This window comes from Macadamia integrifolia, chromosome 9 (assembly GCF_013358625.1).
Source record: "Macadamia integrifolia cultivar HAES 741 chromosome 9, SCU_Mint_v3, whole genome shotgun sequence".
Classification (NCBI taxonomy): Eukaryota; Viridiplantae; Streptophyta; class Magnoliopsida; order Proteales; family Proteaceae; genus Macadamia; species Macadamia integrifolia.
This window is the reverse complement of record NC_056565.1, coordinates 15,803,211-15,821,912: the sequence shown is the minus strand read 5'-3', so window position 1 is coordinate 15,821,912 and position 18,702 is coordinate 15,803,211. Positions and strand designations below refer to the sequence as shown.

The window sequence follows — 18,702 nt, the reverse complement described above, 5'->3', positions numbered from 1 at the left end:
AACATTTGCCCAACACATGACATGTGCGTCCTCAGGTCACCCAGCTGTGGGATGACTCTCTGGGCTGTCGCATCCCTGGAGAGGATATTTTTGCTTGAATATCAGGGACTGCATATGAGTGATAAATCAGTAGTTCTTTTATGGTGTTGCAGGATACACACAAGAATCAGAGGACAAGGCCCAAGGGTGGGACAAAATAGAAGTTTGGTTTGATTTATGTCCCCTCTCCCAATTTGAAATTAAGATTACGTTAGTGCTCACATCATATTTAGTCTTGAAAATTTAAGAAGAGAAAACCCTACTTCAACACAAATATATCCTTCCTTAGTTTTCCCCTTCCTGAGTCCTTGTCAAAAAAAAGTAATAAAAAATAGGGAAAATAAAGATACGTCCATAATATATACATCCTCTTGCGTAACTTCTCTTTTCTCTTATTATTAATAGTATACCATGATGGTGTCCCCCTTGTTGTACTAGACATTTCAGTATATGACGCCAATATATAAAATTAGCATATAGATCCCTCTCCATGGCCAATCTATCTTTACAAACATATTGATTCATTAAGATTGAAGCCTCTACTCTATTAAGAGAGTTTCAATGGAAACAGCCCACATCGCCATTCTACCTTCTCCAGGGATGGGTCACCTCATCCCACTAGCAGAGCTTGCAAAGAGACTCATCCAACACCACCACCTCTCTATTACAATCATCATCCCAACAACAAATAGTATCCTTCCAAAATCGGTACAAGAAATCCTAGATAACCTCCCCAAAAGCATCAATTCAGTGCTTCTCCCTCCGGCAAACCTTGATGACATCTATGACACAAGGCCCTTGACACGCATCTGTTGCACAGTTGCTCGGTCCCTCCCTTCTCTCCGCGAGGTGCTAAAGGTTTTAAGCACCACCACTCGTCTTACTGCCTTGATTGTTGATCAATTTGGGACCGATGCATTTGATGTGGCCAAGGAATTCATGGTTTCACCTTACATCTTCGACCCAACGGCGGCGATGGTGTTGTTGTGGAGGCTTCATTTGCCCAAACTTGATGAGATGTACTCTTGTGAGTATAGAGACTTACAAGAGCCAATAAAATTGACTGGTTGCATTGCACTTCATGGGAGAGATTTATTTCAGTCATTTCAAGATAGGAAGAATGAGGACTACACATGGTTTCTACACCATTGCAAACGCTATGGATTGGCTGAAGGTATCATGTTTAATAGCTTTATGGACTTGGAACCAACTGCTATAATTGCAATGAAGGAAGGTAAAGATCTCATCAGCGTGCCACCGGTCTACCCGGTTGGACCACTTGTGCAAAGTGGTTCAAGAGATGGGGTTGATGTGCCCGATTGCTTGAAGTGGTGGGTCTCTTTCACCAGAGCAATTAACTGAATTGGCTTTTGGATTGGAGTTGAGTGAGCAAAGATTTTTATGGGTTGTTAGAAGCCCAACTCGGAAGGCAGCTGCCAACTACTTTAATGCTCAAAGCATTGAGGACCCTTTTGCCTTTTTGCCTGAGGGGTTCTTGGAAAGAGCAAATGGGATGGGCTTTGTATTGCCATCATGGGCTCCTCAGATCCAAGTGCTAAACCATACCTCAACAGGAGGGTTCTTGACCCACTGTGGATGGAACTCAACCTTGGAGAGCATTGTACATGGTGTGCCCTTGATTGTTTGGCCTCTCTATGCAGAGCAAAGGATGAATGCAGTGATGCTAGTGGAGGACATGAAGGTGGCCTTGTTGCCTAAAGAGAGGGAAGATGGAATAGTGGGGCGAGATGAGATTGCAACAGTGGTGAAGTGTCTAATGGAAGGAGAAGAAGGGAAGAGAAAGAGGAAAAGGATGAGGGAACTCAAGGATGCTGCAGCCAATGCTTTGAGTGAAGACGGTTCTTCAACACAGTCACTCTTGGAGGTGACACATAGATGGAAGACTCAACCAGCCGTATAAAAAATTTGAATTTACTTAGTTTGGAGAACCCATAATTGTGCCACAATAACCTAATATTAGATGATGCTTGGGACACATACAGAGTCCCCTGGTTAAATAATTTCCTCTTGTTTAATGGAGGAAGAGGTGAACCCCTAGTTGACTCAATGACACCCCTAAATCGTCTGGTTATGGTATGGTTATGGTTATGGTTATGGTAGTTGAAACGAAAAGCAATATTGGATTAGTGTTCATCATTCATGTTACATATCCTTCCAATTACATTGGCAATCAGATTTTAAAAAGTTGGAAAAGTCTAGAAAATGAACAAAACATGATCTTCAACATCAGTTGAAAAAACAAAAGAGGTCCATGTATTGATTTTGGATTAAATGGTTTGATTCAATTTGATTCATGTCGTAATTGAAGCCAAAATCTAGTTTCAAGTGTATCAAATAAAAATTTGGTTTTGGTTAATCAGTTCCGATTATACAGTTTATTACCTGTTTGATTTTATTTATTGATGATTTTTTGCCATGTGGTTTGTAATCTGTTCAATTATTCAGCATAATTGGTTTAACTGAATATTCAATTGAAATCGATTTTATTCTATTTTACTGGTTTTATTTTTATAAATTTTAAATGATTCTAAATGGTTTAAAATCGATGTTTTATTGGTCAAATCAAAATGGAATAAATAATTGTTTCCTTTTACTATATATAAAATCAAGACGGAGATGACAGGTAATACCATTGAAGCATGTACTCGGGGACTTTTTATTAGTATGAAGTTGGCGAGAGACGATGGATGGAGAATCGGGGAGATTTGGAGTGATTCGGAAGATCTTGGAGAATTAATTTCAAATTATAATACCACCTAATGGCCTTGAAATGTAATTCCCCTGGTTTTGGATGTGCATAAGTTTCTATCTAGCATTACTTTTTGTTATAGACCCAATAGCGAAGTGGTTCTAGGATTGCGTACAATCGCACATATGATAATAGCAAAACGATCTCAGCTTTACAACTTCAGATCATACAATGATGTAAATCACTTTCTCTCTACTTAATGAAGTTTTCTTTTCTTATAATAATAATAATAAAAAAAAATACTGAACCAAATAATAATTGGCATACTAATTTCAATTTATATCATTCTATTTGATTTTGGTGACCAATTTATGATTTTACATTGACAAGCTTAGTAATGTTGTGAACGAGATAAGCTTTTCCAGGCTGCTTAAATCTATCCAATAGTAAGTTTGCCAAAATCACCTATTCAGGTAGGAAAAAATTGTCAAGCTTGATAGAGAAGGAAACAAAACAAGCGGATGTAATATTGGAAAGAATTCTATTGATTTTTTTCCTTCTCATTAGCCACTTTTAGTGTATTCATTCAAGTTTTACTATTATTGCGTGAAAAATTTTAATATGGTGTCCAAGATAAAATCTTTTGTTAGAGAGGAAAAACATTATAAAATTACTTATGCATTTGCAATGAAAATGTGTGATCCATTCTACCAAATTTTTTTATTTTTATTTGTATCTATTATCATTAAAAGTGAAAATCTCACCATTGTTGATCCTTTTAAGTATACACCCATTGGTATGTTGGCATAGTGGCCATGTTGTCTTTTAAAAAATACTTCGTATAATTGTTCTAGAGGGAGGTGTTAGCGTATGCTATGCAGCAAAGCAGCAATATCTTGCCAGAGTGAAGGAAGAACATTCCCTTGTTACATAGGACTTTGCACCAGTGTCGAGGCCAATGGAAGTGTACATAAACATCATTAGGGGTAAAAAAAATTTATTTCCAAGAGTGGAGGCATCATTTCCCCGCCCTCGTGCTTGGAAACACATGCCTTCGTTTTTTTGGCCATTTGAGTAAGCCCCACATGCTTCATCCTTCCCCAGCTCTTTCCATCCTGATTCCCCTGTCGAGAGTTATGAAACAATGGGAAAACTAAAGACCCGTGCGAAACGAGTGCGATAGAATATTACATCCTCTTAAAATACACTTCTCTTGCATAAATTTTCTCGACGATCTCTATTTATTAATACATGGCCCATGACAACCCCATTATATATTGTGCTTACACATTTCACCCTTGTTACTTACTGTATAGATCCAAGGTTGAAGCCTCAGCTCTACAGTCTTTACCCATTAAGAAAGTTTCAATGGAAAGAGCCCACATAGCTATTCTACCTTCCCCAGGGATGGGTCACCTCATTCCACTAGCAGAGCTTGCTAAGAGACTCATCCACCACCACCACCTCTCTATTACATTCATCATTCCAACAACAACAAATGATACTCTTTCTAAATCCACACAAGAAATCCTAGATAACCTCCCCAAGACAATCAATTCAGTGCTCCTCCCTCCGGCAAACCTCGATGAACTCTACGACTCGAGGCCCTTGACACGCATCTGTCATACTATTGCCCGGTCCCTCCCTTTTCTCCGTGAGTTGCTCAAGGTTTTAAGCTCTACCACTCGTCTTACTGCCTTGGTTGTTGATCCATTCGGCACCGATGCATTTGATGTTGCCAAGGAATTTAAGGTTTCACCTTACATCTTCAACCCAACCGCGGCGATGGTGTTGTCATGGTGTCTTCATTTGCCCAAGCTTGATGAGATGTACTCTTGCGAGTATAGAGACCTACAAGAGCCAGTAAAATTGCCTGGTTGTGTTGCTCTTCATGGGAGAGATTTATTTATGTCAATTCAAGATAGGAAGAATGAGGACTACACATGGTTTCTACACCATTGCAAACGCTTTGGATTGGCTGAAGGTATCATGTTAAATAGCTTTATGGACTTGGAACCAAGTGCTCTAGATGCAATCAAGGAGGGTAAAGATATTAACAGGCTCCCAGTCTACCCAGTTGGACCACTCGTGCAAAATGGTTCAAGAGATGGGGTTGATGTACCTGATTGCTTGAAGTGGTTGGATGATCAACCACATGGGTCTGTTCTGTTTGTATCATTTGGAAGTGGTGGATCCCTTTCACCAGAGCAATATACCGAATTGGCTTTTGGATTGGAGCTAAGTGAACAAAGATTTTTGTGGGTTATTAGAAGCCCAACTCAGAAGGCAGCTAATGCCAACTTCTTTGATGCTAAAAGCATTGAAGATTCTTTTGCCTTTCTGCCTGAGGGGTTCTTGGAAAGAACAAAAACGAAGGGCCATGTGTTGCCTTCATTGGCTCCTCAAATTCAAGTGCTTAGCCATGCTTCAACAGGTGGGTTCTTGACCCATTGTGGATGGAACTCAACCTTGGAGAGCATTGTACATGGTGTGCCCTTGATTGCTTGGCCTCTCTATGCAGAGCAAAGGATGAATGCAGTGATGTTAGTGGAGGACATGAAGGTGGCCTTGTTGCCTAAAGCGACGGAAGATGGAATAGTGGGGCGAGAGGAGATTACCGCAGTGGTGAAGTGTCTAATGGAAGGAGAAGAAGGGAGGGGAAACAGGAAAAGGATGAGGGAACTCAAGGATGCTGCAACTAAGGCATTGAGTGAAGATGGTTCTTCAACACAGTCACTCTTCGAGGTGACACAAAAATGGAAGACTCAACTCAGCATTAATTAGATGATGCCTTGGGGATACAGAATCCCTTGGATGTATGAATCTTTTTCTTTTGTTTTATGGATTGAATTATTTTTCATCTAATAAAGAAAAAAAAAATCGAATGGGTCCGGCTAGTTCTCAAATTTCACATGGTGTAATTTGTTCCATTTCATCATCCCTGTTTTGGATCTATTCCACTAACATGACGTTGGGATGATCCACTGTGTTTCATCCTCCCTATCTTGGATATTTTTAGATTGAAGAAACAGAAAAGATTTTACTATTTGTTAAAAACATTTACAAAATTAGCAGCTGTTGATCTACTGTTTGCCATTGTTGCTTTTGCAACGGAAGCACAGTGAGATACCTGTTTTGAGTGAGGTAGTAGTCTACATTCGACAATGTCCAATATACAGACAAAAAACAGAGAGGCCTTACTTAAGGGCCACCAAAAAGTGTAAATCAAAAGCGGGTTTTTGGATGATCTCTGAATTGGTCCAAATTTCTGTTAATTTTGGCCCTTGTTTTGATGCAGACTGTACTCCAAACAGAAGAGCCTTGGGGCCTCCTTCTAAAGGGTTTTCCGTTATTAAATAGTCCGTTATTAGTAGCAGTTTTTCATTACCACTGAGTAACCCTACCGCCTACTTATCCGTTATTCCTCGAGTCTAGATACTATGGTGTAAATTAAGATGTTGCCTTCATAAAAAGGTGTTGGTAATTCGGTTTTTTTATGCAAGGTATGGGGAGTATTTGAGGCTTGAATGTGGGTGAGAAGTGCCTGTTGAGGCACGGGGTTCCTAATTTGATGTATCCACTGTAATGCAGGATCCAGGGTTTTGTGTGGGTAAGGAAACATAATATAATGAAAATAGCAAAGAAATATTTCCGATCCTCGCGGGATAAAGTGTGGAAGAAATACATAATAATATTTTGGAAAGAAGAAGCCTGAAGGGCCATGGTTTTTAGTCCCAACGGACTACTGCCCAAATTCGTTTGGCAAGGTCGCAGGAGATGAATAGGTGCCAAATGGTTTCCATTTTGGAATTGCAAAAGACGCAAGCGTACTCCAAGGAAACCCATTTGCTTAACACATCCCTTGTTGGCAATCCATCATGGGCAATTTTCTAGAAGAATATCTTAATTTGGGATGAATAAGAATTTTCCAGAAGAAGTGCTACCAATGTGAGCGGAGAAATGAGCAAGAACTCCTGTTGGAGATTTCAATACTGTTAGTAATTGTTCCATGACTTGCCAGTCTAGCGGTAAGGAATCCTGATTTTGATAATTTCCACCTCCATTGTATAGGTAAAAAGGGGAGAAGAAGATTAGTATTCCATCTGTTGTTAAGGAGATTACTTACCATTATGTGGGAGGAATGGTGGATCTGGACCATCAGATCTGAGGTGAGCTGAGAAGAAAATAACTCAGATCTGGTGACTCTGCCACCACCGACGGAGAGACTGAGACCGACGGAGACTGAGACCGACGGAGATCTGGTGACTCTGCCACCACCGACGGAGATCTGGAAACTCTGCCACCACCGACGGAGATCTGGAGACTCTGCCACCACCGACGGCGCTTATCCGTCTCTGTTAGCAGTTGATAGCGTAGGCGAATCTCCATTTGATTGCGGCAGCGGCCGGTGAGTTTCTTCTTTAATCCAAACTATCGGGCCTCGGTTGAAAGTCACGAAAAAGGCCAGCGACTCCATCGTCTCAAGCTGCACGAAGCAGACAACCATCGTCTCTGTTGCTGTTCGCACCTGCAGACCAGGGATCCCACCTCAAACGAATTTGCAGCTTCTGCTCTTTGATCAGCTTCAACTGCAGACTCCCTTCGGGTTCGATCGGGTATTCTAAGTCAGGGGAAAAGCAGGGAAAGGTCTCTGAGAGTCTGAGGAAGTGAATCGGATCTTCTTGAGGATTTTGTGAGAAAAATTTGGAAAAATCACAGCATCGGTTAGGAGTTCTCAGGGAAGGTTCTGCACTTCTACCCCTTCGATTCCTCTCTGCTTGACTTAATTTTTCCAGATCTAAATTTTATGAAGGGTAGGAATCAGAATGTCTGAGAGCCTTTTCACAGTCACAGGGGATGGTCCAGGAGGTGGCTTCCCGCCGGAAAGGGGAAGGCAACTCCGGTTAACAGACTTTTGGAAGGCTCATCCTCCAATGGAGAAGGCGGTTTTGGATGGAGGAAAGGAGCCTTCTGCTGCTGCAAATAAATCCTTCGCCTCCATTGTTGGTTCTGATACCGAAGCTTCTGCAAAAGTGACCGTCTCAACTGATCAAATACCACACAAATCTTATGCGAATGTGGTAGGCTCAAACACACCGATGGTGGATGAACTGCCCGACCCTGTTCATGCAGGGAATTCGACCAAGGTGATCATTCCCCAGGAGGCTTACGAGGATAGATTACTAAAATATCGATTTGCCCTGATAGGCAGAATCAATTTTCGTTTTCTTTCCCTGGATGATGTTCGCAGAGAAGCCCGTGAATTTTGGAAATTGAAAGGTAAAGTGAAGATGATACCAATGGGTAAGGGCTTCACGATCTTCCAATTTGAGTCTGAGCTTGATATGGCCCAGATGTGGAAGCGAAGCCCTGTGAAGATTGGAGGTCAACTCGTTCGGTTTCAAAGATGGCATCCAGATTTTAGCATCCATGAAAAATTGATCAATAAGGTCCTGGTTTGGGTTCGTTTTCCAGATCTTCCTCTGGAATATTGGCATGAAAAGGTATTATTGACAATGGCCAAGGCAGTAGGGAGGCCAGTTGGTCTCGATCAACGCACCAAGAGCGTTATATACGGAAATTATGCTCGTGTTCTAGTGGAAATGGAAGTGGGGGTTCCAAGGCTGGAGGAAATCCAAGTGGAACGCAAACAGCCTGGGACTCAAATTTTGTTCTGGTTCAAGCAGCAGTTGATATACGAGGATTCATTGGGCAAATGCGGTTTCTGCAAAAAACTGGGGCACCAAGTTCACGCCTGCCGAGAAAAGAAGGCCTATGACGAGCGGCAGAATGCTCGAGCCAATGCAGAGATACCAGGGGCGGTGTATGAAGAAGACAGAGTCAACTCGGGAACGAATAACTCTCCGGTTTGCATCAACACTTCTTTGGAAAGAAGGGATCACGATCTTGTGATTTCAAATTCAAAAAGTGTGAACAATGATGGAGTACTGGCGGGAGCTTGTCTTCCTCTTAATTCTCTGCCTCAATTACCAAATGTGGAAGAAGGTGAGATTTTAATTGATTTGAATTCTCCATCTCACAATTCAATTATTCCTATTTTGGAAAATCTGGAAACGGCTAAGGAGGGGGAGATTGTAAATAAGGAAGCTCATGATAGTGAGGAAATACAGTCTGAATCTTCTGATTCAGATAAGGAGGCATTATTTTCTGATGATGAGGTGGGCCGGTCTGATGAGGAGTCTTCCTCTGAATCTGGGCAGGAATCAAACCGGGATATGGTTAAGGAAGGAGAACCAAACCAGTTGGGTTAAGTTTTAATCACTGGACCGTTGGAGCTTCAGCAGCAGGTGAGCAAGGCTATTGCATCCTCCTCTCAGGGTGGGGTGAGGTCTTCTGCTCGTCACACAAGGACAGGGGTGTCCCTAGGTAGTTCTCGAGGAGGTCTGACAGGCAGGGGGGGTCGTGCAGTGATGAATAGGGAGTATACTGCCCCATTGCAGCTCCCTTTGAGTAGGAAGGAGATTGCTCGGATGGGAGTTCAAGTGGTCGATAAGGCAGCAGAGATAATTGAGAAAGGAATTGACGCAGGGGAGAAAAAGAAAAAGAAAAAGAAAGGTGGTGGTCAGACCTTGAGGTCGGACAAGTCTAATGGAACATCTTTTTAATTATGCGGATTTTCTATTGGAATATCCGAGGTGTTCGAAAGGCAGCGGCTTCTAGAGCGTTGCATATTTTTCTTCGTGATCACTCCCTTGATGTGGTGTGTATTGCAGAGCCCATGGTGGATCCTTTTTCTTTCCCTGCTCGTTTTTTTAATCGACTGGGATTCATGTCTGAATTTATCCATAACTCCCGTCTTGATAAAGTGCCAAACCTCTGGGTAGTCTGGAAAAATTCTCTTGCGAGGCCTGTGGTGGTTCAGTCTTCAGAGCAGATGATTTCAGTTTCTATGCAATGGAATGGTCAGCAGGTTGTGGTTTCTGTGATTCATGCTTCGTGTTTCAGGGCAGTGCGTAGAAATCTTTGGGTGGAGATGGGCATTGTGGCTGCACTGTTATGTCCATGGGTTGTTTTGGGGGACTTTAATGCCACATTATATTCCCATGAGAAGAGGGGTCCTGGTAGATTCAATGTGGGTTCCGCGGCAGAGTTCCAGGCCATGGTGGATGCTTGTGATTTGATTAGCTCTCCTTCCCAAGGATCCAATTTTACCTGGACAAACAATAGATGTAGAGGACATGTGGCGGCAAGGCTTGACAGAAGTTTTTTCAATGCTCAATGGTTGGACGTTTTTGGTGATTGTGGTCAGAAGGTGCTCCATAGATCAATTTCAGATCATGCTCCAATCCTTTTTTCCTCAGCAGCGATTCCTAAGCCTCGAAATGCCCCTTTCAGACTTCATCGTTTTTGGATGAAAGAGGAATCCTTTGTGGACCTGGTGAGGGATGTGTGGTCTAGGGAGGTTAGGGGTGGTCCCATTGGCAGGCTGGCATATAAATTAAGGGCAGTTAAGGGTGCTCTAAAAGGGTGGGCAAGACAGACTTTCCCTAACTTGGATGTAGCTCTTAAAGATGCTACTGCAGAAGTGGAGGAAGTCCAGCGAACTATTGACCAGATAGGGATGTCTGATGAGTTATACTCCAGAGAAGCAGAGGCGAAATCTAAGCTCTTGAAAGCAGTGGAGATGCACGAAAAGCTTTGGGCTGAAAAAGCTCGCTGCAATTGGGCGAAACTTGGAGACCGTAACTCAAAATTTTTTCATCTATCGGTTAAGGTGCGACGTATAAAAAACAGCATTCGTGCTTTGAAAAAACAAGATGGTACAATGGTCTCTGAGCCGCTGCAGATGGCAGAATATGTGTCATTTTTTTTGAAAATTTTCATAAAGCGGACCATTGCATAGATCATATGGAGCTGTTGCAGGTGATTCCTAATGAGGTGAATAGGGAGGACTCTTCCATATTAGAAGCTATTCCTGCCAAAGAAGAGATTAAGAAGGTGGTATGGGGGTTGGATCCAGATAGCTCTCCTGGTCCTGATGGGTTCCCAGGTGCTTTCTTTATACAGTGTTGGGAGATAGTGGGTGACGATTTTTGTGGGGCTGTGATTGCTTTCTTCCGCGGTGGGAAGCTTCCGAATGGGGTAAATAACAGTTTTGTGACGCTAATTCCAAAGGTGGAGGGAGCGATCTCTCTGGATAAATTTCGCCCCATCTGCATGGCAAACTTTTTCTGTAAAGTCCTATCAAAGATCATGGCTGAGAGGTTATCTTGCCTTCTTCCTCGATTGGTGTCAGATGAGCAAGGGGCGTTCCAGAAAGGTAAGATTATTTCATCTAATATTGGTTTAGCCTCTGAGCTTGCTAATTTATTACATACATCTGTCAGAGGGGGTGGCATGGGTATTAAGATTGACGTGCAGAAAGCCTATGACACATTGTCATGGGATTTTCTTTTTGCAGTCTTGAAAAAATTTGGCTTTTCGGATGTTTGGTTAGCTTGGATTCATGAAATTTTGGTTTCTTCTAGAATTTCAGTTTTATTGAATGGTGGTCCAGTGGGTTTCTTTGGAGTTGAGAAAGGTTTGCGACAAGGGGATCCGCTATCTCCTATGCTTTTTATTTTGGCAGAAGAAGTGTTGTGCAGGGGTCTAAATGGTCTATTAAAGGAAGGAAAACTGAAGGCGCTCCCTGGTCCTAGAGGTGCTACTGTCCCCAGTCATCTGCTTTTCGCGGATGATATTTTTATCTTCATGAATGCAGGAGCAAAACATGTTAGATGTCTGAGAGAATTCTTGATTAATTACCAAGAATTTTCTGGCCAAAAAATAAGCTTGGAGAAGAGTAAGGTTTTTTTTGGCAAAGTCGCCCCTCACAGGAAGAGGTATATTTCTGATCTGCTGGGTATCCCAATTTGCTCTCTTCCGACGAGGTACCTTGGGGTTGAGATCTTCAAGGGCGCTGTCAAGAAGGATAGGATGCTTCCTCTTATGGATAAAATTAAATCTCGTTTACAGGGATGGCAAGGCAAACTCCTTTCAATGGCTGGTCGTGCAGAGCTCATTCGGTCTGTGATCTTAGGTATGCCTATTCATAATTTTTCCATTTATTGGTGGCCTGAATCGGTGATTAAAACGGTGGAACGATGGATTAGGAATTTCCTATGGTCTGGGGATATTTCCACAGTGAAGAAAATCACTGTGAAATGGGAAGAGATATGCCGACCTAAGGAGGAAGGGGGTTTAGGTATCAGGCGACTGAGGGATGTCAACTGTGCAGTGATTAGCAAACTTGTGTGGCAAATGAAGCATGAAGAATCTGCTTTTAGTTCCTTTTTGCGGGCTAGATTTGTGAATGAAGGTGGAGACCTCAAGAAGGGTTATAGAGCATCTTCAGTGTTTAAAGGTATTGCGAAGATGTGGAATTTTGTATCTCTATCTGAGCGGTGGATGGTGGGTACAGGTGAGGACATTTTCTTTTGGAAGGATCGATGGATAGGTCCTTTGTCTATTGCTGAGCTCTCCCCCCTCCCTTTGTCCCATTTTTCCTATAGCAATTGCAGAGTGGTAGATTTTATTGAAGATGGTAAGTGGTGTTTTCCCCCTATTCAGTCTGAATTTTTAAAAGATATATTCAAAGCTATAGGGAATATATCTTTGCCACAGGGTCAGAAAGACCGATGCTGTTGGTCTCTATCCTCCTTAGGAGCTTTCTCCACTAAATCGGCCTGGGAAGCATTGAGAAAGGTTTCTCCTAAAGTGGGCTGGGCAAAAATGGTGTGGAGTTCGGTTTTGATCCCCCGCCAATCAGTTTTTGGCTGGAGACTTATACATGGAAAGCTTCCTTGTGATGACAAGGTAAAAAGAAAAGGAGTGCTGCTCCCTTCTAGGTGTGAGATGTGCAATAAGGCTGAGGAGTCTATAAATCACTTGTTCGTGAAATGTGATGGAGCTGTCTACATTTGGAGGGCGTTTGCTGAAGTCTTTGGTTTTCAATGGTCCTATCAGGGGGATGATTTTTTAGCGCATGCTTCATGGTGGACTCAAAAATCCAAATCCATTGGACTGTCTCAATTGTGGATGGCTGGTTTGATTCTTGTTCCATACTTTATTTGGATGGAAAGGAATTCGAGAAGATTTAGGGGTCTCCATCGATCTTATGGTCAAGTCTTTCATACAATAATAGAGGAGATTAGAAGACGTGGCCCAGGAAAAAATGACAGAATAAAATCTCGACTGGATTCTGAGAGATGCTTGAAGCTTAATATAGAGGTACCAAGAAGGAAGACTAAAGGGGACCAAGAAATTTTCTGGCTGCCTCCGATGGATGGATGGTGGAAGCTAAATTGTGATGGCTCGTCCTTGGGTAATCCAGGGAATGCTGGAGCAGGTGGCATTATAAGGAACAGCAAGTGCCAGATTGTAGCGATTTATAGCTCCTATTTAGGAATAGCTTCAAATTTCTATGCTGAATTTCAAGCTTTAATTGAAGGAATTGAGAGAGCTAGAGAGCTGAATTGTGCATCTCTGTGGATTGAATGTGATTCGGGCGCTGTGGTGCTCATGTTTCAAAGGGGCTGGATCCCGTGGTTTGTTTGGCAAAGGTGGTCTTCCCTTATTTCTTATCTCAGTGGTATAAGATGGAAAATCACTCATTGTTATCGCGAGGCAAACCCTATTGTGGATTTCCTGGCGCAGATGGCTGCTAAGAAGGAAGCATCTACATCAGTGGTGGAATGGCCTCCTGAGGTGCTTGATTTCATGGCTGAGGATGCGATGGGCATATCGCGATTCAGATTTTATTAGTTTTTTCTTTTTCTGTTTTTTGGCCTAGCACCTATCTTTCCACTGATGGCAATGCCGTAGGTGGGGGTGGGCTCTAGGTGGGGTGATTTCTGGTTTTTTGTTTTTCTCTGGATCCTCTTTTTTTTTGGATCTTCTTTGTACAGTTTCTTCTTTTTTTCCCCTTTTCTCTTAATATACATGACCCTTTAGCGAAAAAAAACTTACCATTATGTTTTTCATAGAGTCTGGAATTGAGAAATTTGAAGTACCCAAGGCGCCACAGGTAGCACCCACGGGTCCCACTCAATGCCCGTTTGGTTGCCATTATCAATGATTTTGGTACACCATTGGAACACAGTGGATAATAACACCACGGTCAAACTGTTCCATGGCCATGAACCCTTTTTTTTAAGGGTTCGTAGCAATATGGAATAAGCTCCTGTTGAGGTAGTATTTACATTTTAAGATTCTGACCCATAAGGAGTCAGGTTCATTCATGAGTCTCCAACCGAGTTTGCAAATTAAAGCTTTATTTTGTACCTCGGAGGATTTAATTCCCAGGCCTTCAAGAGGTTTAGGTTTGCAGATTTTTTGCCAGTCTATAAGATGAAGTTTCTTTCCGTCTTGGCTGTCTTCATTCAAAAATCTAGAATAGATGGAGTCCAATTTAGTCCAGATTTTTTTAGGCAGTAAAAAGGATGACATGAGATATGCCGAGATGAATGCGAGCGTTGATTGAATCAGAACCGATCTACCCGCAAAGCTAAGGGAATTTGCCTTCCAAAGGGAGAGTTTTTTCCCAACTCTGTTAATTAAATGTTGAAGGCAAATGGCGCTAACACGATCTACCGCATATCATTATCCCTGTTTTGGATCTATTTACTCTGTTACCCTGTTTTTAGCCTTTTGATGAAGTGTTTCATTTGGAGGCATTTGGAGGCATAAGTGCCCATTAGTTTCTTGGGAGGGTGTTTGTAGACCAAAGGTTATATGTGGATGGGGTTTTAGACTTCATTTTTTTTTTCCCTTTATTATAAAAAGGGGCTCCCAACATTCTAGGCTCAACGTCCCCGCTCAGTTATTGTAATTGTGACGAGACCATTTGAGCAATAGTGGGGCATGTTGAATTGAACCCTTAACCTCGAACCCACAAAGTGAAGGATGTGTTTAGCCAATTTGTGTGTGTTATGTAAAGATGATGTTGAATTAGACTGGAATTTTGTCTCGTTTTTTGACTAAGCTTATCTTTGTTGTAGGGCCATTTGGCATTGGAACTGAATTCCTTTGATGTTCTTTTATTGAATGATCTTATTTCTAATCCTTCTTCTACTGAAACCTGATTGTAAAGGATTCTAGCGCTATTATTTCATACTTCATTTGGGTTTATACACAAGGATCACAACTAATTAAATCTCACTAAATAAAGAATAGAGATTGGGTTTCAGCTATTAAACTCATATGTAAATTTCCATTTTAAAAGACGGATCTGATAATAGGAGGTATTCCTGGCTGGGCATATGAGGAAAGAGATCACCTTACACGTTGACATAATTAGAAGGAACGAAAAAAAAAAAATCCACTCTGCTACCATGTAAAATCCTTAGTGATTTCAAGTGAAAACTCAATACGTTTATTGATATCATATGTGCATTTATATTCAAAGATTACAACTAATTAAATCCCACTAAATAAGGGACAGAGATTGGGAGAATTTGCTTGAGGAAGGTGAAAAAGAGACAAGGTAGAGAATACTTCCACCCATTAAACCTGAGTAATATTAATTGAATATCGTGTCCAAATCTTCTCCAAAGAGTATGTCCGGATCTTCTCTAAAGAGCAGAGAGCTGAGAGCGTAATCCCACAGATAGAGGACCCGGATGCACATCCCATCACATGCCCAGCACATGACGTGTGCATCACTAGGTCACCCCTTGTGGGATGACTCTGATCTGTTCAATCCCTGGAGAGGATCTTTTTCCTTGAATATAAGGAGTTGCATATTAGTGATGAACAAATAATTTGTTTGTAGAAACTACTGGGGATTTGGAATAGGTCTCAATCCTTTTTTTATAAGACTTCTTTCACCACCGTTGTCTCTACGAATTATGATGTTGCAGGTTACACACATGAATTAGAGGCGAAGGGCGTCCAAAGATTATAAGACGCCAAAGATCAAGGGTGGGACAAAATAGAAAGTTTAGTTCGATTTATGTCCCTTTTCCCAATTTGAAATTAAGATTACGTAAATGCTGACATCATATATATAGTTTTTACCAAAAAAAACATCATATATATGGGCTAGAAAATTTAAGAAGAGAAAATCCTAGACACAAATATATCCTTCCCTAGTTTTTCCCATCCTGTCAAAAAAAGCAATAAAACAATAGGAAAAATAAAGACACGTCCATAAAATATAGAGTATATACATCCTCTTGCGTAATTTCTCCTCTCTTATTATTAATAGTGATGCGATAAAAATTGACCGGATGATCTTCCCTGCAATTCCTGGTGCTTTAGTCGACCTACAGAGAAGAGATGACAGGGGAGAGCTGGACTGACCCGACAAGGGACTCTCCGATGCCTAAGTCAGATCTTTCCACAGCAGATGCTCAATAGAGCTTTTCCAGTAAAAGAAGTAATTGATCCCCAATGATAAAGGCTTACCTTGGTATTTATAGGCTGCTGATGGAGAGAGAAGGAAGGGCGTTTGTGGAGAGTCCTTTTTAGGCGTAGAATTCTTGAGGGGAGTGACACTGTGATTCTGGGAATATTTCGAGTTCCAAGGCATATTCTGGGAATAGAGTCTGATGACGCCTCTGATGACGTGTAGTGGATAGAGTCTTGCCCCTGTGATCAGGGATTGTGTTCCTTGAATGTAGGAGTGGATGTGTGCACTTTTCTGGGTGACTTACTTGACTGTGCCAAGCCGAGGTGGTAGCACGGCCTGATGGAGGACCGAGGTGGCAGCACAGCCTGATAAAATGCCGAGGTGGCAGCATGGCCTGATGGAGGGCCGAGGTGATAGCACGGCCTGATGAGATGCCGAGGTGCAGCATTGGTCAGGATGATCCCTGCCCATGCCGTGGTTGGGAAGAAATACCCTCATCATCAACGAGGAGAGGCCGAGGTGGTGGGTCAGTCTTCTGTTCAGGTTTGTATACACGCTTCAGCCATGCTGAAGAAGGGGACATATTTTGCCTCATCAAATAGTATATCATGATGATGACCCCCTTGACCCCTGTTGTGCTAGACATTTCAGTAGATGATGCCATTATATAAGATTAGCATATAGATCCCTCTCCATGGCCAATCTATCTCTACAAAAATATTGATTCATTTTGTTGAAATTCTAAGATCGAAGCCTCTACTCTATCAAGAAAATTTCAATGGAAACAACCCACATCGCCATTCTACCTTCTCCAGGGATGGGTCACCTCATCCCACTAGCAAAGCTTGCAAAGAGACTCATCCAACACCACCACCTCTCTATTACAATCATCATCCCAACAACAAATAGTATCCTTCCAAAATCGGTACAAGAAATCCTAGATAACCTCCCCAAAAGCATCGATTCAGTGCTTCCCCCTCCGGCAAACCTTGATGACCTCTACAACGCAAGGCTCTTGATCCGCATCTGTTACTCAGTTGTCCGGTCCCTTCCTTCTCTACGCGAGGTGCTCAAGGTTTTAAGCACCACCACTCATCTTACTGCCTTGATTGTTGATCAATTCGGCACTGATGCATTTGATGTGACCTAGGAATTCATGGTTTCACCTTACATCTTCGACCCAATGGTGGCGATGGCGTTGTTGTGGATGCTTCATTCGCCCAAGCTTGATGAGATGTACTCTTGTGAGTATAGAGACCTACAAGAGCCAGTCAAAATTGACTGGTTGCATTGCACTTCATGGGGGAGATTTATTTCAGTCATTTCAAGATAGGAAGAATGAGGACTACACATTGTTTCTACACCATTGCAAACGCTATGGATTGGCTGAAGGTATCATTTTTAATAGCTTTATGGACTTGGAACCAACTGCTATGACTGCAATGAAGGAAGGTAAAGATCTCATTAACGTGTCGCCGGTCTACCCGGTTGGACCACTTATGCAAAGTGGTTCAAGAGATGGGGTTGATGTGCCCGATTGCTTGAAGTGGTTGGATGATCAACCAAATGAGTCTGTTTTGTATGTATCATTTGGCAGTGGTGGGTCTCTTTCACTAGAGCAATTAAGTGAATTGGCTTTTGGATTGGGGTTGAGTGAACAAAGATTTTTGTGGGTTGTTAGAAGCCCAACTCGGGAAGGTAGCTGCCAACTACTTTAATGCTCAAAGTATTGAGGAACCTTTTGCCTTTCTGCCTGAGGGATTCTTGGAAAGAACAAAAGGGATGGGCCTTGTATTGCCTTCATGGGCTCCTCAGATCGAAGTGCTAAGCCATGCCTCAACAGGAGGGTTCTTGACCCACTGTGGATGGAACTCAACCTTAGAGAGCATTGTACATGGTGTGCCCTTGATTGCTTGGCCTCTTTATGCAGAGCAAAGGATGAATGCAATGATGCTAGTGGAGGACATGAAGGTGGCCTTGTTGCCTAAAGAAGGGGAAGATGGGTCGGGCGAGAGGAGATCGCAGCAGTGGTGAAGTGTCTAATGGAAGGAGAAGAAGGGAAGAGAAAGAGGAATAATAGGATGAGGGAGCTCAAGGATGTTGCAGCCAAGGCATTGAGTGAAGATGGTTCTTCAACACAGTCGCTCTTGGAGGTGACAAATAGATGGAAGACTCAAGCGGCCATATAAAAAAAGGCTTTTGAAAGAAAATATACTTGTAATACATCGCATGGAGATCAGATAAGCATGCAATACAATTACTATGGACATGAACAACATACCTGAATCCATGGCTGAAGTAGAACATTCTCTCTTTGCAACACGAATGTCGTTGTTGGTCTGATCTACTCTCTTTCCCTTTTCACTTTTGATTTTTTCCAGTCATTCACTTAATGCGCCAGTGATAACTATATAGAGCAAGGAAATTAGGGTTTCCTTCCCATTAAGGAAACAATACTTTAGGTCCACACATAGTAATAAATATTTCATACCATTAAGGTGTGGTAATGAAATCCAATCCAATATCTCCAAAGAGATCACTTACTAATATTGGATAATTTCTGCTTACTCCATTTGTAGTCAACACCACTAAACCGATTTTG

At 42.1% G+C, this 18,702-nt stretch overlaps 2 protein-coding genes and 2 pseudogenes across 2 annotated transcripts; all 4 read left to right on the top strand.

Annotated features, from left to right (window-relative positions):
- The first annotated feature begins 600 nt into the window (after positions 1–600).
- LOC122088114 lies at positions 601–2,146 on the top strand (annotated as a pseudogene).
- Positions 2,147–3,965: 1,819 nt separating this feature from the next.
- On the top strand, positions 3,966–5,623 carry LOC122088038 (hydroquinone glucosyltransferase-like). The gene has a single exon (XM_042657177.1). The coding sequence runs from the start codon at positions 4,001–4,003 to the stop codon at positions 5,531–5,533; it is 1,533 nt and encodes a 510-aa protein (XP_042513111.1). The 5' UTR covers positions 3,966–4,000; the 3' UTR covers positions 5,534–5,623.
- A 4,995-nt stretch (positions 5,624–10,618) lies between these two features.
- On the top strand, positions 10,619–14,832 carry LOC122089557. Its single transcript, XM_042659291.1, has 7 exons — positions 10,619–11,291; positions 11,472–11,557; positions 11,726–11,789; positions 11,895–12,160; positions 12,320–13,264; positions 13,406–13,456; positions 14,749–14,832. The coding sequence occupies exons 1-7, from the start codon at positions 10,619–10,621 to the stop codon at positions 14,830–14,832; spliced, it is 2,169 nt and encodes a 722-aa protein (XP_042515225.1).
- A 2,046-nt stretch (positions 14,833–16,878) lies between these two features.
- LOC122089556 lies at positions 16,879–18,289 on the top strand (annotated as a pseudogene).
- The last annotated feature ends 413 nt before the right edge of the window (positions 18,290–18,702 follow it).